At 31.7% G+C, this 27,984-nt stretch overlaps 2 protein-coding genes across 19 annotated transcripts in view; both read left to right on the top strand.

The window, feature by feature from the left end:
* The first annotated feature begins 22 nt into the window (after window positions 1-22).
* LOC129748396 (protein phosphatase 1 regulatory subunit 42-like) lies at window positions 23-9,556 on the top strand. The gene is made up of 4 exons (XM_055743005.1): window positions 23-446; window positions 1,076-1,387; window positions 8,675-8,912; window positions 8,971-9,556. Exons 1-4 carry the CDS (start codon window positions 366-368, stop codon window positions 9,420-9,422), a joined length of 1,083 nt encoding a protein of 360 aa, XP_055598980.1. The 5' UTR covers window positions 23-365; the 3' UTR covers window positions 9,423-9,556.
* Window positions 9,557-18,871: 9,315 nt separating this feature from the next.
* The window catches only part of LOC129744938 (phosphatidylinositol 4-phosphate 5-kinase type-1 beta), a 166,496-nt gene continuing 157,383 nt past the window's right edge, over window positions 18,872-27,984 (top strand). For 7 of the 18 annotated variants that reach the window (XM_055737724.1, XM_055737721.1, XM_055737720.1 and 4 more), the window contains exons 1-2: window positions 18,874-19,168; window positions 19,665-20,540. In XM_055737724.1, coding sequence (XP_055593699.1) covers window positions 20,405-20,540 — 136 coding nt within the window. In that variant the 5' untranslated portion in view covers window positions 18,874-19,168; window positions 19,665-20,404. The other 11 variants (XM_055737715.1, XM_055737706.1, XM_055737714.1 and 8 more) reach the window with 7 other exon arrangements.

Below are 27,984 nucleotides of genomic sequence, written 5' to 3'. Positions count from 1 at the left end.
TCATTCCGAATCCAGCCGGCAAAAGTGAATCATGAACGGTTGTAGTGTTGCTTGTCGTGTTGCTTTTTTCACCGGGAAACTAACGTCGGCTCGCTATTAGCAACGGTTTCCATTCATTCCGCGCGGTATCTACAACGAGTTGCGGTGGAAAAAATAAACCAAAAACAACAGTGATTGTCCTCGAAACCAATTTAAAAAAAAACTAATTGAGACGGTTCCCTTTGGTCGAAAATTCAAAACCCCTCATTACGCAGCCACAAATTTCCGATTACCGATTAAATTGTTTATGAAGAAGTGGTTTATTGTAGACGCAAATTATTGACATTCCTTGCCGAAAACAGGATTCTTCCACTGGAGCCCCGAGGATGAAGCAGAAAAAAATAGCAAAGAAACAAAGCTCTACCCTGACGCACATCTATCAGAATGATAAAAATCTCACCCAAATCGTAAGTTAATTTCTTTTCTTTTTTTTTTAAATATAAGTTTAAAAATCAAGAATCGAAAATTGTAACTGAGAGGAATGAATTTATTAAGAATTGATTGGATTGATTCTTCCAGAACGGGTTAAAATATGCCGCTGTACAATTTCGGTCATCAGTTGAGGAATTTAGATTTCGAGAACATGAAGGAGTTCAAGGTTTTAAATCAGCTTGCGAGAGGGAAAAAACATTAAACCTCACAATTTTTTACTATGAAAAATTCCCAAGTTCTCATAAATGATTTTAAATATTTTTAAAAGTTTTTATTCTTCATTTTTGACTATCATTTTTCTCTTCTGATCTTTTTGTAAACCGGGTTCAACGCTTTTACTTAATTTTTTTTTATTGACAGTTTGGTTTGGTTTCCAAATTTCAGAGTTTTTTAAAAACAGGCAAATTTGGATCCTCATAAAAAATTTTCAGTGAACTTGGAATGAAATTCAATAAACGCTTGGCGGTTTATTGATTTCCGGTTCACTCAAAGTTTGCAACCGTTGGCAACGAACGCATCAAACCGGAACGGAAGTGCAAGGTTAATGCGTCACATGTGTTCTATTTAATACCTATCCCCCTTATTTTTCTCCGCCTACACACAGAACACCATCTATCCGACGAAGCGGGTTCTGGTGCTGTACCTGCACAACAATCAGATTGGCAAGGTCGAGAACCTGTCCCAGTTTGTGCACCTGACGCACCTGTACCTGCAATGGAACAACATCCGCAAGATTGAAAACCTCGAGGGGTTGCGGAATCTGAAGCAGCTGTATCTGGGCTACAACAAACTGACGCGCCTGGAGAATCTTGAAGGACTCACCAAACTGGAGCAGATCCACGTGGAAAGGCAACAACTGGATGGGATTCCGGCTGCCCGGTTCGAGTTCGATCCCGACTGTATGAAGTCGTTGGCGGTGAATATGATGATTATTATTGTATTTTTTGCGTTTTGATCGAATAGAAATATTTATTATGAATGCAATCAGAATGCAATTCCAGATTTCGTGTAAAAAAAATAATTAACGTTTATCTAAAAAAATTAAATCTGTTCCAGTTCCAGGTCCCTTAAAGAGTCAATTCAAGACTTGGTCTATCAAAGTTGTATCATTAAAGAAAATTCTGTTTTCTATTATTAAACTGGATTTATTGACATTATAAAACATGCTGAACCTTTTTAAAGGTGAAATTTTTACTCTGCTAGAAACTCTTGATTTAACTTGCTTTACCCAAAGCTGACTTATTTTGAGCAAATATTTTTCAACATAACAATATCAGTTAGAAGCACGCCAACCTCGAGTAATCAAATTGTATAATTTTCGTTGATCTGATTGTGGAATGGTGGCTCCAGAGATCGTTGTGATAGGTACTCACAGGAGTGCCCATGAATTTTCGTTTCGATTTTTCAAACGATGTTGATAACTCCGGGACTTTCACTTAAATTAGTAGGTTTAGCTTTGCTGCGAATAGCGAACCTGGGTTTGATAAATAATCTTGCTCTGAATTATTTATGGCACACAATTTCTTGATTCTGCGTAAATTGGCTAAGACAATGATCAACATTTTCATATATATTTTATCACTACTGGCAAGCAACATGAATTTCAAAGTGATCATATTACATGAGACACTTAAAACCAGAGGGATAATTTTACCATTTTTAGTTGTTAATGTCAAACGATTCTTTATCTCTTGTTCTGGAATAGGTGCAACTTTTAGGTTTTTAGGTTTAACTACCACCACGACCACCCCTTTGTTCTTAAATGTTCAAATACAGCATTTCGTATTCGTTATCAATCAATCCTCCATGCAAAATTTATTGTATGAAAATTTTTCATATAAAATCAATTTAAAGACTTTGTTTTATATTTCATATTGAAAATAGCACCCTTTTTCTGAGTCAGGGTTCAATCAGATAAAAAAAAGTTCGTTTTAAATGCTTTTGACGATTTCGACGAACAAATAAAGTTTCTTGGCTTTATTTCTTTCACAACTCTTTGAGCAGCAAATGGTCAATTTTAGTGTTTTCGGATGATTTTTTTCGCCGAATACATACGCTGATTTTGAAAACTTTTTCGAGCTTTTTTATAGACTTTTCATGTAGAAGTTTACTACATTTTTTCCAAATACTAGCTGACCCGGCAAACTTTGTTGAACTTTTGAATTTTTACAAAAATAATGTTCAAGTTGACGGCAAATCATTATTTATGTTCATGGAACTGGGTTGGTACCGTAAAATGGATTGAATCGGGACAGTTTACGGACTATTTTCGTTATATTTCTGTCAAATTATGCATCAATTGTTTTTTGAGCAAATTTCCACATTACATTCGATTTCTGGTTATCTGTAACCTGAAATGCATTGGATTATCTACTTTGAATTATTTGATCATCTTTCAATTGACATTATATAATATTTGTCAAAATGAAAATACTGAAGTTTTGAAAAGGATAAATTAGAACATTAAAAACATTCATCGAATTATGATTCACAGCAACTTGAAGTCATATGGTTATAAAATCACATTAAAAAAAGTTTGTTTTTAATTTAAAAAAAAAACAAAATTTATGAATGAATAATGAACATAAGTTTTACGATAAAAACTTTAAAATCATTACCGTTTTTTTTTTTCTAAATTTTGGATATTTAAAAAAAAATCTATTTCTGGTTACCATTATCTTAGCACAAGGATTCTCTTCTGGATCGTCAATTCTTCTAACATGGTTTGAATTTTAATGCGTTTGCAAATATAGTGTCAAAAAAGTTCAGAATTCATGTTAGGCTTAAATGAATTCTTTGCATGGTGTTACTGAGAACAGTTAAACATATTTACATACGCAGAATATTTATAATTGATTCGGCAAAAATAAACTTTAAAAATAACAATGTCAAGGAAATAATTTTTCTTAAAAATATCAAGCTTTTTCATGACATTTTCTCAGATTAAGCTAATCCTTTTCAAAATCCATAAGTATAAGATTAAATTCAACTAAAATTTATGTATCCGAAAATTTTAATCTTCAAAAATTATGCTCCTGATAGGTAACTGATTAGATTTGAATCTAAATGACATTTATATTTGAATCTATTCACTTTTTAACTCTTTATTTATTGAGTAGGCTTTCCACATAAAGCGATATATCTGGATATAAATTGTAAAATTGGGCTTAACAAAAATCTTCTTTTGTCATTTGTCTTCCCGCTAGTTCATACAGAGGATGCAATTTCAAAATTTTCTTCTTGACCTATAAAAATTCGTGTGCCAGGACACAAGACTCAAATATCAAATTAGCATGATTTTTTTTAAATATTTTATTCAAAAATATTTATAATATTTGTTCAGTGAACTAAAGAGTCGCATACCCAAAGAGCTGCAGGTTACCGACCTATGTCCTGGTTTGATATAGAATAATAAGAAATCTAATTAAAAATTGTAAAACTTTATTCTGAATATTTTGTTATTTCTCATAAATGTCGAAAATCTAGCTTTAAGAATATGTATTTATTTTCTTTTAACGTTGATTCCATAATTTGTTTTAATTGTGATGTTGAATAAAAAACCAGCAATGAATCTCAAAAGAATTCTTCGAAAATCTTAATTATTTTTTATTATTTTTCACATTTGAATGTTAACCAATGTTTAGTTTAACATATTATCAAAATTTTATTATTAGTACTGATATTCGGTTTTAAACTGTCTTTTGTGCGATAGATTCATATTTTTCTTGAGACAAAAAAAATCTCTTTATGGCTTCTTATAACTAAGTGTTGGATCAAATTTTGAGTTTAAGTTCTACAAAGTTAACCTTTTTTATATCCTAAATTTCGATGAAGAATGAAGAAAAGGGTTTTTTTTAACGTTTCCTAATTTTCCAATTGTTCCAATTTCAAATTCAATTATGAAATTTTCATGGAATCACAAAGTTGATACCGTTCTATTCTCAAACTTACTAAATACATTCTTAACATTTTATAAAAAAAATCTTTTATAATAATTTAAGGTTCCCTTCTACTAAAAAGGTACAAATAAGACGTTCTCGTGGTGTACCGTAAACTGGGTGAACTTTGATTATCGGGGTAGCTTTGATCAACATGAAATTTTTGCAGATAATCATCATTAACTAAGTCTGAAGTTAAAATATTTGAAAACTGTTTTTTACGTTTGAGAGCCAAAAAATTGAGTTTTAAATATCCTCAATTTGGTTTTGTAGTTGGAGTTTTAAAGTTTAAAAATATCTGTTTTTTCGAAGACTCACAAACAAACACCCCTTCTGATAAAATGATAGCATTTTGAAGCAAATGGGTTGTTTTATATGAAAGTTTAACTTTTTTACTTTGTAAAGGTATATTTTTACACTCAGGCAAATTCTTATTATGATTTTCATAAGATGCTTCTTATGAATCGCTTTTTAGAGTGTAAAATTGTTTTTTATAAGAGTCTTATGAAATTCTTCCAATTCTCATTCGAAGTTCTTATGAAAAATAGGAGAAGCGGCATTGCGAAAAAATGATGAACACATTAATTCTATCAGTCATGTATTTCATCGTCGTCAGAAGCACTCACAAGTTGTAAAGTTACTACTTTTACTAAAAATTTTGATGTGATTTTTATCTTCTAAATGGTAATTATGAGTTGAAATCTATTTGTAGTTAAAAATATTTGTAAACTCACTAGGTACATTTTGTTTTATTTACTTTCCAGCTTGATTACCGGCAATAAGCGCGAAGTTAAAGGTCCGAGGTGCAATAAAATTTAATTATGCAATCGGGTGTTGAAATTGTCACCATGTATTTTTTCTAACGAATTAAGCAGAAAATAAAATGAAATGTAAAATAATCTTGAATTATTTTAATTTTATGCGATATTTCCTTTTTCCATAAGAATATCTTATGAAAAGCAATAGCCCCTCATTGAAACCGGTGTTCATCATTTGAGTTCATTCCATCATAAGACAAACTTATGAATTTCATTGCCCTTTCTTATGGCGCCACTTCATAAGAGAGTCTTATGGCCTACATAATAGGATTTTTCTGAGAGTAGAGTTATTTTTTGGTCATTATATGATAATTTTTGGATTTTAAAAAATTGACATTTTCTATGAGAAACCCTGTATAGAAAAAATGGCTAAAAACCCTATCAAATGGTTAAGTTTCAATAAAAAAAAAGAACATAAGAATAAAAGGAGGACCTAAAGGATTGCATGATGGTAGAATTTGATTTGTTTCAGGCCTAAAAAAATTTATAATTCTAGCTCCTAAATGTATGCAGCAACATTGTGCATCTTTTAAGTATGTATATTTGTTTTTGAAAGAAAACGTTAAAAATTTAATTGGATCCAAACAATAAATTATTGTTATTGATGTTGTAAGCCATCTGTGATAATTGGCATCAAAACAATTATTTTTAAAGATATTGAGATACGTTAAAAGCATGATGATCGAAGTTACCCCTAAACATGAAATCTGGTTTTGTAACAAACATTTAGTTATAGCCACTAATGCCGTTTGAATGTTCTGCTATCAATGATCATGCTTTATACTTTTTTCCTCAGTAAGTATTTTAAAAATTTTTGGTGTTACAAAAAAGCAACCCCTTTCCAAAACATTCAAAAATGAACTAAAAAAGTGATCAATGTTCCCCCAGTTTACGGTAACCATAAATATGCAATGAAATACATATTTAATCGCGTTCTGTTTAGTTGTTTGGAGTATGTCAAAATTTGTACAGGCATATCGTTGAATATTATTTTTCTGAAGTTAAATAACATTCTTTAATATGACCGCAAAACTGATCCGGGCCATGCCAATCCGGATAATTTTATCAAAATTTAGACAATTTTTTTTCACCAAAGAAAAATAAAAAAAATCATCAAAGTAATTTAATAGTGCCACGAGAAGAGTAAAGTGGCTATAAAAATGGGCGCCAAAACTTCCTACATAAAGATGAATGAGTATCATTAAGCCTTGATTGCTTTCGGAGCCTTCCTTTATTGGGTGATTTGATTGAAAAAAAAAAATGATTGAAATTTGGTGTCATGGCTTTTAATTTATTCGAATTAAAAAAAACTAAAAAATTAATCATAAAATTCCACAAAATTATTTTCTAAAGTCTTCTCGCCGTTTTTCGCGAAGACTAACACAACAACAAAAATTGCATGCCTATGGACCAAGGTTTATAGTCATGCATGGCCGTATGGACGGGGGGGGGGGGGGGGGGGGGTTTAGGGGTTAAACCCCCCCCCATGACGGTCCAAAAATGTCAAGTGAATTTTGTTAATAAACATAAAATTTGAAATTTCTAATCAAAATTTGATAAACTAGGTACTATAATTATTAAAGAGTAACAATAGTGTAATAATCTCGACTCCGAACCCTCAAAATTTCATTCCAGGACAACAATTCTACAACAGTTTTTCAAAAAAATTCTCATTTGTTAATAGTAATTGAGTCCCAAATATTAGATCCCAATGAAGCTAGACTTAGCTTACCAGATTGTCCGGATTTTGACCAGGTTTTCTCACTCTATTTGCAAAATATAACGAAAATTTCAATTGAATCCTTAGAATTATGTATCTTGCGTCAAAATATTTTTTTAACAAATTTTGTCGAAATAATCAAAAACGATTTTTTGGAAGCCTTATTCTCATGATGATTCTGAATCGGCTGATGTGTTTCGAACAAATTTAAAACAGTTTTCCATGTGTTTTTCTTCTTGGTTTTAATGGAATAATTCCGAAATGTGCCAGTATATTGACCGGTTTTTTGAGAAAATTTTCTGGATTTGCCCAGCCCGGATACTTGCGGAAAAATGTGTAGTGAGTATCCAGTATAATTTTCTTGATTTTCAATATGCATGTTTTGGAGTTGCATTTCAATCTAAAATGTGATGAATTTTCCATATTCGAATCTCAGTCTTAATTACGGAATATGAAAAGAAATTATTTAAAATTTAAATCAATTTTAAGATTTGGATCCAAAATTTTTATCCTAAATTTATAAGCAGAATTGAAACATAAGAAAGTTTCCTGAGTCGAGAAATGAAAAATGTGAAACAATTTCATCATTCAAAATTTTATTTAAATTGATAGGTTATTAATTGAAAAAAAAAATTCAAATTGAAAACAATAAATTCAAAATCAAATTAAAGATTTCTTGTCAAAGGCTCTGATACAAATTTCGCTTTTTGGTTTCAAATTCAAAGGATTTCTCATCTGGAATCAAGAAGGCAAAATTCAGACTTGGAACTAAAATTCAAAGTTTGTATTCAGATTTAGCTCAAATTTAAGTTTTATAATAAATATTAAAATATGAATTTTAAAATTCCGTTAAGGATTCAAATTGAAGGAGATCGCGGTTTCATAATTTTGATTTTTGATTGAAAATTGAAATTTTTAATTAAAGCAAAGTCAGTTTAGAAACACAAACCTCGAGAAAATCACATATAAAATAAGATTTGGATTTATTGAAAAGAATTAATTTTTTTTTAAATCTGGAATTAATTTTGAAAACTTTAACTACAGGATTTAAATTATGAATTTTAAAATAATAAATGATAATTTTTGAACTTGTTTTTTATCCTCAGGTGAAAATTCAGCTGGAGTTTTTATTTAACATTATTTACACATATATTGAAAATTCTTCAAATTTAAAGGTAGAAGATAAAACAGCAGTTGATCATATAATTTACGAGCTCTTGGTTTGACGGAAGCGGCTTATTTTTGACTCGGCTTTGGCATTTTCTACTTTATATATGTCTTCAGACCCATCTTTATCTTGGCACGTTGGACGGTGCTGAAAGGATATCCCACTTTTTGGCCACATTCTGAACTTAGGCACTCTTCTTCGTGGCATAAGCACGCATGACTTTCCGGTCTGAAGTTTTGTCCACCGGACCCGATTTGTGCCCAGATATTCTAGAAGCTTCTATTTATAAAAAAAATGCAGGAATGACAGTTAATATTTTTATAGGATTTATTTTTATTTTTATTAAAATGTGGAACTTTTAAAAGAAAACCGTGATCAAACTGAACTCCAAAAATTCTATAAGATAACTGGTGACTCCAGCGATGTTTTTTTAAAAAAAATATTCAACCTTGATATCCAAGTTCCTACACTGAACTCATGATTCTGAGTCGAATCACTTAAGTCATTCCATTCTGAAATTCGTGGTTCTATTCTGTTTTCTTTCCTTTCTATTTTCCAGAATCACCTCAAAGTGCTCAACATCAAAAAGTTGAAACTGTCCAACATGGCCGCCCTCGAGCCATTATGGAAACTAGAAGTTCTGCTAGCATCCGAGAATACCTTCAAATCAACGGAAGATTTAACACCAGTCATCAGTGCCCTCTACTCCTTGCGAGTTCTGGACCTTCAGGGATGCGTTGCTCAAAAGGACGTCCATTATCGCGAGAAAGTTACTGCCGCGGCGGGTCATAAACTATGTAGGTTTTAACGAATTTGAAAAATAAAGTTGGAATCATTTTTTTTTGTAATTTTCAGTATTGCTCGACGGAAAAATGATTTCCCAGTCAACGAGAAACTTCATCAAAAACTTTCAAATGATTAAACAGGAAAAGAAACGCCGTGCCATGGCCGAATGTGCGGAAAAAGTCAAAACTGCAGACGGCGGCACCGGAGCTAGTGACACCTCGCTTGGCAGCCACTTTCCGGCCAACTCGCTGCTGCAGGTTTCCACCCGGAGAGCCTTCTGTACCCGGACTCCTCGAAAGCCGGTTCTTCGCTCCCCGGTTCTGATGAAAACGATGTCCGCCCCATTTACCGATGAGCTCACGCTGTCCGGCATTCGAGAGCTGGCCCCATCGGCACTGGAAGTGGGTGGCCATTCGACCCCCGTTATGCTCCAGGGGAAGCTGTTCCGTACCGAGGTACCGGTCTTCAAGGAAAAGATTCGGATCCAGCGGAAGGTGCAGTCGTTGCCATCGATTGAATGAATAAATTAGAAAGATAGAAAGAAGGTTGATTTCATCGTAGCAGTTTTGAAGTCAGGTTCAAAACGTCAAAACGTGTTAATTCAATCGTTTGTATTGAATCGGTTTGGTGTGATAATAAAATGCGTGCAATAATAAATTAGTAGTTTTGGAGAATCAATCATGTTTTAAAAACTAAAGAATATTGCCTTTTGATTTAATCATTAAAGAACAAATCATTATCATCATCTTTGATGAAGGAACTAATTATTTCGATCATATCTTTCATAATATGATTGAGTATTATATCAAAAAAACAAAGTGGACATCGTTGAATTTAAACAAATCCGTTAACAAGAAATAACCGTCAATTTAAATTACCATCTCATCAGTACCCCTCGTTCGGTGGCCTTCATTGAACGTCTTCATTGGGCACCCAAAGAACTCATTCCGCTTTGCCAGTGTGAGAGCTGTCAATCGAATGAAAAATTTAAAATCGCACGCACACACATATGATGATGACCACCCTCTTTCATGTTTTGGGCCCATTCAAGTGACAAGCACGGATCTGCTGGTGGAAGGGAACGGCGAAAGTTGTACGGCCGAATGAATGAAAGAACAGTAATTTTTACACTCGCCAAAAGGAGCGAATGAGCAACTTGTGTGTGACTCCTTGTGTGTTGGTAAGAGAATTTGGCATTTAACTTCAATGAAAAGAGGAAAAACTCTTGGAATGGCTAGTGTGGCCAACATAAATTTCAAATTCCTAAACATCTTAATCTAAATAAGTCGGTAAATTAAAAATCGATAATACATAAGGTAATTTTTCAAATGAAATACAGACCCCGTTCGTTTTTGGCAACATGCTCGAACATTTTGTGTTGCCAAAATCGAATGTTGCCAAAATCGAACGGTTTTTTTCTGAAACTTTTTTCTCTTAACTTTACAAAATAACTATTTTTATTATCATTAACGTTATTTTAAGTCAATTTCCGACCATTTTTAGTTTTTTTAATAGTTTTTTTTCTCAGGTTTTTGATGCATTTTGCACTACTTTTGTTTTGTTTATAATCTTTGTTTTTTTTTGTAATTTTTGCTGATTTTGTCATTCTTCATCATTTTTAAGATGATTTTGACATTTTTAGTCTTTTGTATGTATTTGTTTTTAATTTTTTTAAATTTTTCATTTTTTTGTAATTTTTGAGTACTTTATAAATTTTATAAAAAACTTTTGTATTTGTTGTTGTATTCTATCACCACTTCTGAACGTAAAAACGTTTTTTCGATGTTTGTCTAAATTATATTGGTCCTGTTATAGAGTAAACTAAAAGGTAATGTCGCTTCTAAAAACCGTTCGATTTTGGCACATGTGCCAAAATCGGATGTTGCCAAAATCGAATGTTGCCAAAATTGAATAATGCCAAAAACGAACGGGGTCTGTATTGAAAAAAAAACAATTAAGTTAAAAAACACATCTGTCGGATTCGGTGATGCTGAAGTTCAGAAGCACAACCGAAAGCATCTATAGCCTCGAAAAATCGTCAATAGACTGACCATTTACGTTGGTCGTTACTCGTTCGTGTTTTTCCGTTAATCGTCCTTTTCGTTCGTCCTTCTCTTTCATTCATGCACTCATCGCATTCATGCGACTCTCAATTTCTTGCACGCTTAGAAAATAGTCAGCAATAAATACCATTTTCTACACTGATCATTTTAGCTTGCTCATCTGTATCCTACAACATCAATCAAAATATGAATTATTATAATAATAATAAACACAAATGACCAAACGAAAAACTGTCAAAACGACATAATGATGCATATGTCATCTTGGAATTCTTGTAATTCATTTTGTCATATTGACCATTTTTCCATGTAAGTAGTTTTTGTAATTTTTGATTTTTGTACTTTTAATAACTATGGAATGTTATTAATTTTAAACATTCAAGTTGCATTTTTTGTAAATTTTGGTCATTTTTGTAATTTCATCATTTTTGCCATTTTTGTCATTTTTGTCATTTTTGTCATTTTTGTCATTTCTGTTATTTTTGTCATTTTTGTCATTTTTTTATATTTTTGTCATTTTTGTCATTCTTGTCATTTTTGTCCTTTTGTCATTTTTGTCATTTTTGTCATTTTTGTCATTTTTGTCATTTTTGTCATTTTTGTCATTTTTGTCATTTTTGTCATTTTTGTCATTTTTGTCATTTTTGTCATTTTTGTCATTTTTGTCATTTTTGTCATTTTTGTCATTTTTGTCATTTTTGTCATTTTTGTCATTTTTGTCATTTTTGTCATTTTTGTCATTTTTGTCATTTTTGTCATTTTCGTCATTTTTGTCATTTTTGTCATTTTTGTCATTTTTGTCATTTTTGTCATTTTTGTCATTTTTGTCATTTTTGTCATTTTTGTCATTTTTGTCATTTTTGTCATTTTTGTCATTTTTGTCATTTTTGTCATTTTTGTCATTTTTGTCATTTTTGTCATTTTTGTCATTTTTGTCATTTTTGTCATTTTTGTCATTTTTGTCATTTTTGTCATTTTTGTCATTTTTGTCATTTTTGTCATTTTTGTCATTTTTGTCATTTTTGTCATTTTTGTCATTTTTGTCATTTTTGTCATTTTTGTCATTTTTGTCATTTTTGTCATTTTTGTCATTTTTGTCATTTTTGTCATTTTTGTCATTTTTGTCATTTTTGTCATTTTTGTCATTTTTGTCATTTTTGTCATTTTTGTCATTTTTGTCATTTTTGTCATTTTTGTCATTTTTGTCATTTTTGTCATTTTTGTCATTTTTGTCATTTTTGTCATTTTTGTCATTTTTGTCATTTTTGTCATTTTTGTCATTTTTGTCATTTTTGTCATTTTTGTCATTTTTGTCATTTTTGTCATTTTTGTCATTTTTGTCATTTTTGTCATTTTTGTCATTTTTGTCATTTTTGTCATTTTTGTCATTTTTGTCATTTTTGTCATTTTTGTCATTTTTGTCATTTTTGTCATTTTTGTCATTTTTGTCATTTTTGTCATTTTTGTCATTTTTGTCATTTTTGTCATTTTTGTCATTTTTGTCATTTTTGTCATTTTTGTCATTTTTGTCATTTTTGTCATTTTTGTCATTTTTGTCATTTTTGTCATTTTTGTCATTTTTGTCATTTTTGTCATTTTTGTCATTTTTGTCATTTTTGTCATTTTTGTCATTTTTGTCATTTTTGTCATTTTTGTCATTTTTGTCATTTTTGTCATTTTTTGTCATTTTTGTCATTTTTGTCATTTTTGTCATTTTTGTCATTTTTGTCATTTTTGTCATTTTTGTCATTTTTGTCATTTTTGTCATTTTTGTCATTTTTGTCATTTTTGTCATTTTTGTCATTTTTGTCATTTTTGTCATTTTTGTCATTTTTGTCATTTTTGTCATTTTTGTCATTTTTGTCATTTTTGTCATTTTTGTCATTTTTTTCATTTTTGTCATTTTTGTCATTTTTGTCATTTTTGTCATTTTTGTCATTTTTGTCATTTTTGTCATTTTTGTCATTTTTGTCATTTTTGTCATTTTTGTCATTTTTGTCATTTTTGTCATTTTTGTCATTTTTGTCATTTTTGTCATTTTTGTCATTTTTGTCATTTTTGTCATTTTTGTCATTTTTGTCATTTTCGTCATTATTTTGATTTTTGGCATTTTTGTCAGTTTTGTTATTTTTGTCATTTTTGTCATTATTGTGATTTTTGTGATTTTTGTCCTTTTTGTCATTTTCGTCATTTTTGTCATTTTTTTCATTTTTGTCATTTTTGTCATTTTTGTCAATTTTGTCATTTTTGTCATTTTTGTCATTTTTGTCATTTTTGTCATTTTTGTCATTTTTGTCATTTTTGTCATTTTTGTCATTTTTGTCATTTTTATCATTTTTGTCATTTTTGTCATTTTTGTCATTTTTGTCATTTTTGTCGTTTTTGTCATTTTTGTCATTTTTGTCATTTTTGTCATTTTTGTCATTTTTGTCATTTTTGTCATTTTTGTCATTTTTGTCATTTTTGTCATTTTTGTCAATTTTGTCATTTTTGTCATTTTTGTCATTTTTGCCATTTTTGTCATTTTTGTCATTTTTGTCATTTTTGTCATTTTTGTCATTTCTGTCATTTTTGTCATTTTTGTCATTTTTGTCATTTTTGTCATTTTTGTCATTTTTGTCATTTTTGTCATTTTTGTCATTTTTGTCATTTTTGTCGTTTTTGTCATTTTTGTCATTTTTGTCATTTTTGTCATTTTTGTCATTTTTGTCATTTTTGTCATTTTTGTCATTTTTGTCATTTTTGTCATTTTTGTCATTTTTGTCATTTTTGTCATTTTTGTCATTTTTGTCATTTTTGTCATTTTTGTCATTTTTGTCATTTTTGTCATTTTTGTCATTTTTGTCATTTTTGTCATTTTTGTCATTTTTGTCATTTTTGTCATTTTTGTCATTTTTGTCATTTTTGTCATTTTTGTCATTTTTGTCATTTTTGTCATTTTTGTCATTTTTGTCATTTTTGTCATTTTTGTCATTTTTGTCATTTTTGTCATTTTTGTCATTTTTGTCATTTTTGTCATTTTTGTCATTTTTTGTCATTTTTGTCATTTTTGTCATTTTTGTCATTTTTGTCATTTTTGTCATTTTTGTCATTTTTGTCATTTTTGTCATTTTTGTCATTTTTGTCATTTTTGTCATTTTTGTCATTTTTGTCATTTTTGTCATTTTTGTCATTTTTGTCATTTTTGTCATTTTTGTCATTTTTGTCATTTTTGTCATTTTTGTCATTTTTTTCATTTTTTTCATTTTTGTCATTTTTGTCATTTTTGTCATTTTTGTCATTTTTGTCATTTTTGTCATTTTTGTCATTTTTGTCATTTTTGTCATTTTTGTCATTTTTGTCATTTTTGTCATTTTTGTCATTTTTGTCATTTTTGTCATTTTTGTCATTTTTGTCATTTTTGTCATTTTTGTCATTTTCGTCATTATTTTGATTTTTGGCATTTTTGTCAGTTTTGTTATTTTTGTCATTTTTGTCATTATTGTGATTTTTGTGATTTTTGTCCTTTTTGTCATTTTCGTCATTTTTGTCATTTTTTTCATTTTTGTCATTTTTGTCATTTTTGTCAATTTTGTCATTTTTGTCATTTTTGTCATTTTTGTCATTTTTGTCATTTTTGTCATTTTTGTCATTTTTATCATTTTTGTCATTTTTGTCATTTTTGTCATTTTTGTCGTTTTTGTCATTTTTGTCATTTTTGTCATTTTTGTCATTTTTGTCATTTTTGTCATTTTTGTCATTTTTGTCATTTTTGTCATTTTTGTCAATTTTGTCATTTTTGTCATTTTTGTCATTTTTGCCATTTTTGTCATTTTTGTCATTTTTGTCATTTTTGTCATTTTTGTCATTTCTGTCATTTTTGTCATTTTTGTCATTTTTGTCATTTTTGTCATTTTTGTCATTTTTGTCATTTTTGTCATTTTTGTCATTTTTGTCATTTTTGTCGTTTTTGTCATTTTTGTCATTTTTGTCATTTTTGTCATTTTTGTCATTTTTGTCATTTTTGTCATTTTTGTCATTTTTGTCATTTTTGTCATTTTTGTCATTTTTGTCATTTTTGTCATTTTTGTCATTTTTGTCATTTTTGTCATTTTTGTCATTTTTGTCATTTTTGTCATTTTTGTCATTTTTGTCATTTTTGTCATTTTTGTCATTTTTGTCATTTTTGTCATTTTTGTCATTTTTGTCATTTTTGTCATTTTTGTCATTTTTGTCATTTTTGTCATTTTTGTCATTTTTGTCATTTTTGTCATTTTTGTCATTTTTGTCATTTTTGTCATTTTTGTCATTTTTGTCATTTTTGTCATTTTTGTCATTTTTGTCATTTTTGTCATTTTTGTCATTTTTGTCATTTTTGTCATTTTTGTCATTTTTGTCATTTTTGTCATTTTTGTCATTTTTGTCATTTTTGTCATTTTTGTCATTTTTGTCATTTTTGTCATTTTTGTCATTTTTGTCATTTTTGTCATTTTTGTCATTTTTGTCATTTTTGTCATTTTTGTCATTTTTGTCATTTTTGTCATTTTTGTCATTTTTGTCATTTTTGTCATTTTTGTCATTTTTGTCATTTTTGTCATTTTTGTCATTTTTGTCATTTTTGTCATTTTTGTCATTTTTGTCATTTTTGTCATTTTTGTCATTTTTGTCATTTTTGTCATTTTTGTCATTTTTGTCATTTTTGTCATTTTTGTCATTTTTGTCATTTTTGTCATTTTTGTCATTTTTGTCATTTTTGTCATTTTTGTCATTTTTGTCATTTTTGTCATTTTTGTCATTTTTGTCATTTTTGTCATTTTTGTCATTTTTGTCATTTTTGTCATTTTTGTCATTTTTGTCATTTTTGTCATTTTTGTCATTTTTGTCATTTTTGTCATTTTTGTCATTTTTGTCATTTTTGTCATTTTTGTCATTTTTGTCATTTTTGTCATTTTTGTCATTTTTGTCATTTTTGTCATTTTTGTCATTTTTGTCATTTTTGTCATTTTTGTCATTTTTGTCATTTTTGTCATTTTTGTCATTTTTGTCATTTTTGTCATTTTTGTCATTTTTGTCATTTTTGTCATTTTTGTCATTTTTTTCATTTTTGTCATTTTTGTCATTTTTGTCATTTTTGTCATTTTTGTCATTTTTGTCATTTTTGTCATTTTTGTCATTTTTGTCATTTTTGTCATTTTTGTCATTTTTGTCATTTTTGTCATTTTTGTCATTTTTGTCATTTTTGTCATTTTTGTCATTTTTGTCATTTTTGTCATTTTTGTCATTATTTTGATTTTTGGCATTTTTGTCAGTTTTGTTATTTTTGTCATTTTTGTCATTATTGTGATTTTTGTGATTTTTGTCCTTTTTGTCATTTTCGTCATTTTTGTCATTTTTTTCATTTTTGTCATTTTTGTCATTTTTGTCAATTTTGTCATTTTTGTCATTTTTGTCATTTTTGTCATTTTTGTCATTTTTGTCATTTTTATCATTTTTGTCATTTTTGTCATTTTTGTCATTTTTGTCATTTTTGTCATTTTTGTCGTTTTTGTCATTTTTGTCATTTTTGTCATTTTTGTCATTTTTGTCATTTTTGTCATTTTTGTCAATTTTGTCATTTTTGTCATTTTTGTCATTTTTGTCATTTTTGTCATTTTTGCCATTTTTGTCATTTTTGTCATTTTTGTCATTTTTGTCATTTTTGTCATTTTTGTCATTTCTGTCATTTTTGTCATTTTTGTCATTTTTGTCATTTTTGTCATTTTTGTCATTTTTGTCATTTTTGTCATTTTTGTCATTTTTGTCATTTTTGTCATTTTTGTCATTTTTGTCATTTTTGTCATTTTTGTCATTTTTGTCATTTTTGTCATTTTTGTCATTTTTGTCATTTTTGTCATTTTTGTCATTTTTGTCATTTTTGTCATTTTTGTCATTTTTGTCATTTTTGTCATTTTTGTCATTTTTGTCATTTTTGTCATTTTTGTCATTTTTGTCATTTTTGTCATTTTTGTCATTTTTGTCATTTTTGTCATTTTTGTCATTTTTGTCATTTTTGTCATTTTTGTCATTTTTGTCATTTTTGTCATTTTTGTCATTTTTGTCATTTTTGTCATTTTTGTCATTTTTGTCATTTTTGTCATTTTTGTCATTTTTGTCATTTTTGTCATTTTTGTCATTTTTGTCATTTTTGTCATTTTTGTCATTTTTTACATTTTTGTCATTTTTGTCAATTTATATTATTTTTTGTCATTTTTGTCATTTTTGTCATTTTTGTTATTTTTGTCATTTTTGTCATTTTTGTCATTTTTGTCATTTTTGTCATTTTTGTCATTTTTGTCATTTTTGTCATTTTTGTCATTTTTGTCATTTTTGTCATTTTTGTTATATTTGTCATTTTTGTCATTTTTGTCATTATTGTCATTTTTGTCATTTTTGTCATTTTTGTCATTTTTGTCATTTTTGTCATTTTTGTCATTTTTGTCATTTTTGTCATTTTTGTCATTTTTGTCATTTTTGTCATTTTTGTCATTTTTGTCATTTTTGTCATTTTTGTCATTTTTGTCATTTTTGTCATTTTTGTCATTTTTGTCATTTTTGTCATTTTTGTCATTTTTGTCATTTTTGTCATTTTTGTCATTTTTGTCATTTTTGTCGTTTTTGTCATTTTTGTCATTTTTGTCATTTTTGTCATTTTTGTCATTTTTGTCATTTTTGTCATTTTTGTCATTTTTGTCATTTTTGTCATTTTTGTCATTTTTGTCATTTTTGTCATTTTTGTCATTTTTGTCATTTTTGTCATTTTTGTCATTTTTGTCATTTTTGTCATTTTTGTCATTTTTGTCATTTTTGTCATTTTTGTCATTTTTGTCATTTTTGTCATTTTTGTCATTTTTGTCATTTTTGTCATTTTTGTCATTTTTGTCATTTTTTACATTTTTGTCATTTTTGTCAATTTATGTTATTTTTTGTCATTTTTGTCATTTTTGTCATTTTTGTCATTTTTGTTATTTTTGTCATTTTTGTCAATTTTGTCATTTTTGTCATTTTTGTCATTTTTGTCATTTTTGTCATTTTTGTCATTTTGGTCATTTTTGTCATTTTTGTCATTTTTATCATTTTTGTCATTTTTGTCATTTTTGTCATTTTTGTCATTTTTGTCATTTTTGTCATTTTTGTCATTTTTGTCATTTTTTTCAATTTTGTCATTTTTGTCATTTTTGTCATTTTTGTCATTTTTGTCATTTTTGTCATTTTTGTCATTTTTGTCATTTTTGTCATTTTTGTCATTTTTGTCAATTTTGTCATTTTTGTCATTTTTGTCATTTTTGTCATTTTTGTCCTTTTTGTCATTTTTGTCATTTTTGTCATTTTTGTCATTTTTGCCATATTTTTTGTTTTTTTGGTTTTTTGGTTTTTTTCCATTTTTGTATTAAAGGATAAAAACAGAACGAATTATTACAATACAAAGCTTTTATAATTAATTCAAAGAAGGACTGAAACTTGAGTTGTTGAATAACTATTGTTTGACAGCTTTATTTTTTTAATTTGGAATATTTGTTGGGCAAGATAATAACTTGTGTTTGCTTGAAACTCTAAAGGTAACTTAATATATTAAATAATGTGATTTTTAATATTCTAGGATAACAGAAAGGTATGATAATTAATTAATGACTTTAATTTTTTATGCTCAAAATATTTGATAATTTTCTTCTTCTTCTTCTCTTTCTTCTTCTTGGCTGGCTGATTAAGCTAAACATAATTTTGAAATTTGAATTTGAAAAAACAAAAATGGCAACCTTGTCCAATCGGACGGTACCTCACTCACACATATCTGAAAATTCCACTCAAAACACTCAAAAACGCATGCATGCACTCACACTCACCCATCGAATGATGAGCAAGCAAACTGGATGTGGTTGGTGGGCAAAGGAATCTGTGCATAGTGCTTGTGCGAACGAACGGTGACGGAACGGAATTGAATTGGCCAGGCAGGCAAGGCAGGCTTCTCATTCGCGAGCAGAATAAGTTATTGATTTGCCATAGTGCTAACCGGACCGATTGTGTGACGACGACGGCGACGGAACACTTGCTAGTTAGTTTGAAAAGAGAATAATTCCGGGAATCGGGCTTTCACGGTACAATTAGGATGGTTCTAGGGTGCCCCGAAATCAGTTGACCAGTTGCGGATTTTGGTGGCTGGCTAGTGTCCCCGAGAAGGCAATCGCAAGGTGAATTGGAACTTTTTTTTTCCTTTACTCTCTTCACATTCGGCTCTGATCTGCTGACAGCAAGTGGTGGTGATTGTTCATTTCGGGGCGGATTCTCGGGCTGACGGATTACGGAATTCGGAATGGGAATCTGTCCTGATTGTCTGGGTGTTGAGTTGTCATACTTTCGGAGGAGCGGCGATCCTACTCCGATGAAGAATGGAAATTTTTCTTCGATGGAATGTGAACAAGAGTAATTTTGCAGTAGGGTTGTGTACGCGTAAGTGATTCACGAGGAGAGGGCTGGAGGAACGACGACGGTATCAGTGGATTCCAGTGAGAATTAGCTAGCAGCAGCAGTGCCAACTCGTGCAAATGATAAGCGAATAGCCTGGTGCGATAATAAGCGATCAGCGCCTAACCCAGCATAATATTTTATTTTCAAGGTTCCCTTGAAGTGTCAAATACAACACAGGAAAGGTGAAGTTCAGTGGAAATTTTGTTCTTTTTTCTCTAGTCTAGGAAAGATTTGCATATCCCCGGAGTTGACAATTAGCAAGTTCTTCTGATTGAGAGCCAGGAGCAGTAGAATATCGATCCTTCCCCCAGAAAAGCAGCCGGAACGTCGACAGGAATGTGAAGTAATCATTCGACATACTCCCGGTGGTTCCATTGAGGTAACCTTTCTTGGAAATACACCCAGCAGAGTGTAGTGTGTACACACCGAGTGGGTTCTGCTGGAAGCAAAAGGGGGGTCTGCTGGCCACAACCCGATACGAAGAGGAATGTGCCAAGGGTGTGGGGAGCCACGAAGAAAAATCCAATAAAAGAAAAGAGTTTGTGTATTAGTTTAGCGTCTTGCGTGGCGAGAAGAAAGTGTGAAAGAAAGCTATTACACTCTACAAGCGAATAGAGCGAAGCAAGAGGCAACAACACAGCAAAGTCTAGTTTCACTTCCCCGCGACCGATTAGTTAGCTGGCCCCTACTAAGTGGCGGGCAGCAGAAAATTGCATTTCTAGTGCCCCAGTACGGAATCGGTCCCATGCCCAAAAGTAAAGTGGGTGTATGTGTGTTTGAGTGAATGTGTCGTGCAACACCTATCCTAGAAGTGCTTCTCCGTTTTTCATTCAGTAAATAATAATAATAATCCTCGAAAGCGACGGCGAAAACGGTATCACGGAGTCTTGCCCAAGGAAAATCAAATTAACAACCGACCAACACGGAAACCGGAAGCTAACGGAAGGTAACGTTCGAAGATGGCTTCCGGTGACACAGCGGCGATCGATACGATCGATGTGGACGCGGCCACCACGCTGTCGACCAAGAACTCCGAGTTCACGACCAGCAGCAGCGGCTACCAGAAGGACTCGCTGCCGGATCACGACGAATATGGTAGGTTGATCTCTTCACCGGAAGACTCTTCATATCATGAGTATGACGTAATTGGGGAATAATTTAAATTTTTGCCAAATAAACTAGATCAATCAACAACAATCTAAGCACGATCATGAATATTCTCAAAATTTCACGTCTGTAGGTATATTATATACAAAAAAAAAAAAACAGTGAAACGATCTATTTTGTCATTTCACCAAAATTGAATGATTACGTTCAAAATCCTCCAGAGAGGCGATAACCAATCTTGCTGCTTACGTTTGCAAGATAAACGTAGAACTTCGGTTACAACGAAGATTTAGATAGTACACCTCACGTTTGTGCTATCGAAAGATAATCTTTTAATATTGTTGTCATTAAGTTTACAAACTGAGATAGCCGAATTTTGTTCAAGTTTTTTTTAAAACATTCGATGACCAAATCAGATGATTTTAGTTCATATTGTGAAGCTCTCGATGCGCCAAACATGGATGTCCAGAACGCATTTATTACTTCAAAGTAGACCACAAATGTAGAATCTGTTTCAGGAGCTGGCACTTATTGCTCTGCTTTGCTGCATTAGTACGGGCTAGAAATTTCCAAGAGTATTAACAGCAAGCTTCGATGGACTGACGTTGTTTGATACGGGCCGTGGGTACTGTGCCATATGCCTGCTGGATACCCTCGGTAAACTACTAGAGAGAATAATCTTCGACTAACTATCTGCACCGAGGGTAAAAGTGGACTATCGGAAAGTATCCTGATTTTCGAAAGATGATCAACAGCGGACGCTATTCGAATAGTACAAAGTACGCGAAACGCGGAACTAGAAAGCTATTGCCCAGGATGCTTGTTTCCCAATCCAATACCCTCTGCAGAAAATCTTCAGCAAGCAAGCTTGTTTGAAAATCGAGCCTAGACCTACGAAACCGAATTCGGGGTACTAAAGAGTGTCCACGATGAAACTGCTTTAACTCTTTAACCGTTCTGTAGAATTTAAAGAAAATTTGGGTGGATTTAGTTCATAGTGCATTGTTTACATTCCGCATGTTTTAAAGTCCTGTAATCAAAACTCGCGGAAATGGAGTCGAAAGAACAGCTCGTGCGTGATAAAATCTTGCGCATTCATCACGAGAACAAGGATCTCTCGTATCGTTACATCGCTAAAACGTTGGGTATTGCGAATTCCACGGTGTCGTCACAAAAAATCACAACCGTGTAGTTGGGGCCTTCAACCGAAACCCGAACGTCCCCGTTCGGGATGTGTTCAATGTTCAACCCTACTGTAGTATCGTGGCTTATTAAAAGGTTTTCTTGATTTCTATTTTTGGATATCAAAGCAACACTTGATATCATGAAAGACAACATTAAACATTCTTCTTCGAACTAGGGTGATTTGCCAATCGTTGTCCCCTAACCCATTGTTGCACAGCATGACTTAAATTGTCAATATTTCAGCTGTTTTTCAACTTTTCCTCAAAAATAATACTGAATCATGTAATTCGGAATGTTTTCTGATAATATGAGGCTTTTGTGATATTTTCTGCTGGTAAGAGTGTATCTTACGACAGTTTTAATTTTTCTTGTTTTTTTTCGCGCGGTTTTTGTGCTAATTGTTAACAAAAACCTTAACATTCCTTCTACGGCAAATAAGGTTTTACGCTAAAAAAAAAACATTTTTCGTATCAGTTTTCTATACGAAACGTTTGTTGGACAATTTTAACACCATCATTTTGAAAAAAAATTATGATCCATACTTAACCAGAAAATATGTTCGATCGTGCAACAATTGGTTCGCTCAATCTCCTCCTGTCCCATTGTTGTACATAATTCCGCTGCAAAATTTGTTTGGAAATTTCAAATTTAAAAATTCGTATACCTCCAATGACTTTGTTTGGTTGTTTTTACAGCTGAAAATAGCCATAAATATTTTGGAAGCGATTGATTAAGTCCTGAATTATAACAACATGTTTTGAATTAGTAAGTAAAATTCAAATTTTTATTCAAAAACCATCAGAGACGTACTGAAAGTTCAAAAAACATAATTTTGTATTTTTAAAATATTTCTTGGCTCTTGCAATACATTGCATGTGAACTAAAACTAAACCTAACTTGTACCCCAGAAATGGTATTCGTTGTCATACAAACAATTCAAAATAGGTAAATATTTTTTAATTTTAGTGTTTTGACAGCTAACTTGAAAGCTGGTTAACCGGATGAAAATAAGAATCGCATTATACTGCTTTGCATAGCCAATAAGTGTGATAATTTAAAACTTTCGCAAAATCATGTCATGAAATTATTGAAAGCTTCAGAAAGCAAATCCTGAAATTTTACAATGCTTTTCAATGGATTACGATTTTTAATTTCGAAATGGCTATAGCTTTCCCATGAAATACTTTGCTTCTTCTCATGCTGGCAAACAATTAATCTTAAGAATGGGCAAAATCAATAATTTAAAACAAAATTCATTTCAAACTTATTTGAATGTCTTGTATATGCGAAATGTTCTTCTTGAATACAAATCGTTATACAAAATTAAACACGTTCATTGACTACATGCAACTAAAACAACTCGAATCATCTATTGATATGACATGTTTTTTTTTCTGAATAAGTGGATATTTACGTTTAACTAGTAATTTTAGTAAATTCTGTACTTTAATTAATAATTTTCCACTCAGAATTTTCACATTTTTTGTACTCAATGTTGATTTTTGATAATTAATTCAATAATTTAAAGACGCTTTATACATCCATAAGTTTATTTTTTATACCGTCAAATCTCAAAAACGAAGTTTTGAAATTATCAAACTCGTTTAAAAAACTTACGTATGTATGAAAGCAATTTGCATTGTCTGAAAACTGTCAAAGTCAACTCAACTGCATTGGCTTTGAGAGACTACTTTTTTATCAGATTTATTTGAAATCCTTTATCCCGACCATTTACTCAACATTTTTTGCAAAAAATCTAGAAGCTTTTCTGAAAAAAATTTGTTTCTCTAATTTCGGGACGACAAATCTAAAAGAATTTTATTCCATGTCAACAACGATCCCCTTCATATTGTTATTAATATTGTCAGAATTTTGTACAGGAGGAAAACTACACAGTAAACGAAAATTACCGAGTTCGGTAATTTTTTTACCGAAATCCTAACATGTGTAAATCGTTAAACCGTTCGGTAATTTTTTCCATGGCAGAGAAGTGACAGCTGTCAAATATTACAGACCTTTTTCGGTAAAAAATTACCGAAACTCGATTGATCCTATCTAAGATCATCTGTCAAATTATTGACAGTTGTCAACGTGACAGCTCGTTATATTACCGAACAACCGGTTAATTAGAACCGAAATGCCTGTAATTATTACTGAAAGGGTGGTAATGTTTAGCCGAAAAACTATTAAAGCTTGGTAATATATACCGAACTACTGGTAGAGTTTACCGAAATACCTGTTATTATTACCGAAATACCTAAAATAATTACCGAATACCTGTAATTATATTCTAATAATTTGTAAAAATTACCGAAATACCGTAATTTTTTTACCGAAAAACATTAAAAGTTCGGTAATATTTACCGAACAACCGGTAATTTTTCCCAAACAATCGGTAATTTTTACCGAACAATCGATAATTTTCACGAACAATCGGTGAATTTAACCGAAATATCTGTTCTGTTTCACCAACTTTTCGGTAGTTTTTACCGAAAATCTATAGTTTCTACCAAAATGCCGGTTATGATTACCAAACACTGTAAAATTTTCCGTTATTTATACCGATAATCGTAAAACGTTCGGTGGTATCAGCTTATAATGAATGCACAGCATATTATAAGCTGAAATTACTGAAGGTTTTACTGTTTTCGGTAAAAATTGCGGAAAATTTAACTGTTTTCGGTAATCATAACCGACATGTTTAAAAGACGATTCAAGCGAAAAAATTCAATTTTGATAGGCTCAGATAAGTTTTACAGGTTCAGTGAAATCGATGTTTTCTGCCCGACGCACTTTCTGAAACGAAAGTTTTGATTCGTGGCTTTCCAATCGAACGCCCGATACACCTCATCTTTATTTTATTTCTCATCTACAAAATGTTATCAAACGGATCCTTGAACGGATCCTTGAACATCATATTTCCAAAGAACAGCAGACGGCATAACTGGACAAAAACCTTCATCACCTCGAAGTATTTTTGGTGGCGCTGGGGCAGTCAGCTGCTGGACGATTGTTTTCACTGTAAATTAAACGACTAATATAGGTAGATACCGGTTTTGGTGATGATGAACTATTTGATACTTACCAGCAATTCGATTTTAACCATAATAGAACACAATTATGATAAAATTCACGAGCCGGCTTCCGAAAAATGGCGATGGCTCAACCATTGTCCCAGCGTGCTTTCCCACTGCAAAGGAAAAAAAATGGCGAAGATGGCTTGACAAGTTATGGTATTCCACTCGCGTCCATGATGAAACTCGAGACGATTATTTACGATTGCAAGAGTGAGAAGGGAGAATCGGATTAAATGAACTGTCATCAAATGACAAACAAATTTTGACGCTTCTCTTGCTCAGCGATGCTGTTTTCAGTTATACTTTACAGTTTTCGGCGATTTTTTACCGAAAATGAACTGCGAAGAGGTTTGTTTACAAATAAATTAACGAGCTACGGTAAATCGAAAACAGATTAAAGAGGCTCGGTGGAAAATAGACGTCAGATTGATCAATTACCGAAAATTTTCATTTACAGAACTATTTCTGTAAAATAAATTACCGAACTCGGTAATTTTCGTTTACTGTGTACGACCCTTAATCCCAAAAACTAGAAGTCGAAGGTTGGAAGACCCGAAATATTACTTATCTGACGTGCAATTTTCTCAGGAATTCGAATCTGCCGTCGAGTTGCCGTCACTGGAGACATCTATGTGAAGCTTTGTTTGGCCCTTATCATCCAGAAAATTCAGCCGGAAAACTATTGGGAAGCATTTCTATGTGATGTGATTGTTTCCTGAAGATTGATGAAATGCTACAGAGGTTACATTAATTACATATAAACCCACTTATATGAAAGAGATATTTAAATCAATTAACTTTTCGAAAATAAATTTTTATAAAAAATTGTATATTATGAGCATAAATCAGTCAAACGATTTGAAACTTTGGGCGTGGTTGTGTCCATTTTCAAGTCTTAAATTGAGATTCATTATGTAAAAGTCGATCGACTTTCAAGTGAGTTCTAAAACATTTGTTTTATAAAATCACATCTTCTTCATAGGGATAAAAGGGGGCAAAATAGATCACGTTCTCTATTTTTTTTACCTGTTAATAGCCATTTAAAAATTAAGCATTAAATACCTTTCAGTTCATTCTATGGAATTTTTAAGATATAAAATTTTATGTTGGTAGGACCTATAAAGAAAAAGGCTCAACACTGGGCAAATCAGGTTAAATAACACTCCACTCAAATGGCTTCGGGTAAATTAAGAGGTGGATTTGAGTTTCTGAGAAAACTTCACGTGTGATGAATGCTATTCCAGACACTCAAACCGCCGGCTTTGTGTTTTTTTGGGGCCGAATTGGAATTGGAAAGTGCATTGGACGGTTTATATGGAAGATCCACCCCCCCCCTCCTCTTCATAAGGGGTCGTCTAAAAATTAGATTGTATTTGAACTAGAAGTTCTCATAATAACCTTCCGTAACAAATTTCAGCCTATTCGGCCTCATGGTGACTGATTTTTTAAATGTGCAACCATTGGAAAAAATCGGACAACATTATGCACGACACAAAATTTGCCTGTGCAACTATTGGGCACAGACAAGCTGTTTTAAATGAAATTTTAAATTTTTATGTCACTTTTTTAAAACACTTGAACTTTTGGATCTTGTTGACCAATCCTGTATGAGTGAATCGACAAAAAAAAATCGAGTGAATTTGGTTGAAATGACAAAAATACAGCATAAACACCAAAATCATGTGCTTAGCTGTGCAACGATTGGCAAATCACCCTATCAACGGTAGTTAAGGTGATAGTTAGTACTTTGGAAGTTAGTTGCTCCTTTCCAGATTACTACAAGTTTCAGGATTCTACATTGGCGACGAGGATAAAGAACAATTGCGTTGGGTAAGAGGAAAGGTTCAGGTATGTTATTAGAGATTTATTTTTGTGAATTTTAGAGAAAAATCAGAAACGAACCAGTCGCTTAAATGCGAAACGGAAGTCTGGTTTCGTTCTGCAAATATGCAGGTTGTATTAGAAATGGATCATGCACTTAAATGTGCATTGAGAAGGCTGATTCCGTTCTGCTGAAAAGCAGGTGAAAACTATTGTAAAAGTTTGTTTTCGTAGATTAGTTTAGAAGTTGAAATGGATCAGGCGCTTAAATGCGCAATGTGAAGGCTGATTCCATTCTGCCGAAAAGTAGGTGAAAAACTAGAAAACTTAGAAATGGATCAGGTGCTTAAATGCACATGAGGAAGTCTGATTGCATTCTGCCAATAAGGCAGATAAAGAATTTCAGCTATGAACTAGTCGCTTAAATGCGGAGTTAAATGTTTGGTTTCAAGAAAGTCTGGTTTCATTCTGAGGAAGCATAATTTTAGTGGAGGATCAGTAGCTTAAATGCTGTTAAAATTAGTCTGATACCATCCTGTCGCCCACGTGCTCTCCAACGAATTGAAGAGCCGCAAATTCGACATCATAGCACTGCAGAGGTATGCTGGAAGGGCTCCACCGTACGAACGTACCCAGATGGTCGTGCCAGCTACCAGAGCTGCGGCAACACACACGAGCTTGGAACAGCTTTTATAGTGATGGAAAAGATGCAAAAGCTCGTGATCGGGTGGTGGTCGATCAACTCACGAACGTGCCGGTTGAGAATCAAAGGCCGGTTCTTTAACATCAGCATCATAAACGTGCACAGCCCTCACCTCGGAAGTACCGGTGAAGACAAAGAAGAATTTTTCGCTCAGCTGGAGTGTGAATACGACCGTTGCCCAAAACATGATATCAAGATCGTCATCGGGGATTTTAATGCTCAGGTCGGCCAGGAGGAGGAATTTAAACCGACAATTGGAAGGTTCAGTGCGCACCAGCTGACCAACGAAAACGGCCTAAGGCTTATTGATTTCGCCGCCTCCAAACGAATGGCCGTACATAGTACCTTTTTCCAGCACCGTCTCCCACACAAGTACACCAGGAGATCACCGTATAAAGCGCAATCACAGATCGTCCACGTTTTGATAGACAGTCGGTAGTTCTCGGACATCCTCGACGTCAGATTTTTTCGAGGCGCCAACATCGAGTCAGATTACTGTCTGGTGATGGTAAAGATGCGCCAAAAACTCTCCGTAGTGAACAACATACGAACATACGACTTCCGCCTCGGTTAAATATCGCACGACTTAAGCAACCTGAGGTCGCGGCAGAATACGCACAATCCCTCGAGGCAATGCTGTCGGTAG

The sequence above is a fragment of the Uranotaenia lowii genome, chromosome 2, assembly GCF_029784155.1.
Source record: "Uranotaenia lowii strain MFRU-FL chromosome 2, ASM2978415v1, whole genome shotgun sequence".
NCBI lineage: Eukaryota > Metazoa > Arthropoda > Insecta > Diptera > Culicidae > Uranotaenia > Uranotaenia lowii.
Note: the sequence above shows the minus strand (reverse complement) of the source record. Positions and strands in the feature narration are given on the sequence as shown.

Bases quoted from the DNA above. Each gene is read 5' to 3' on its own strand.
- LOC129748396 (XM_055743005.1), top strand. From the start codon at position 366: ATGAAGCAGAAAAAAATAGCAAAGAAACAAAGCTCTACCCTGACGCAC. The intron at 447-1,075 runs GTAAGTTAATTT...GCCTACACACAG, and splicing joins ATAAAAATCTCACCCAAATC to AACACCATCTATCCGACGAA. The intron at 1,388-8,674 runs GTGAATATGATG...TCTATTTTCCAG, and splicing joins ACTGTATGAAGTCGTTGGCG to AATCACCTCAAAGTGCTCAA.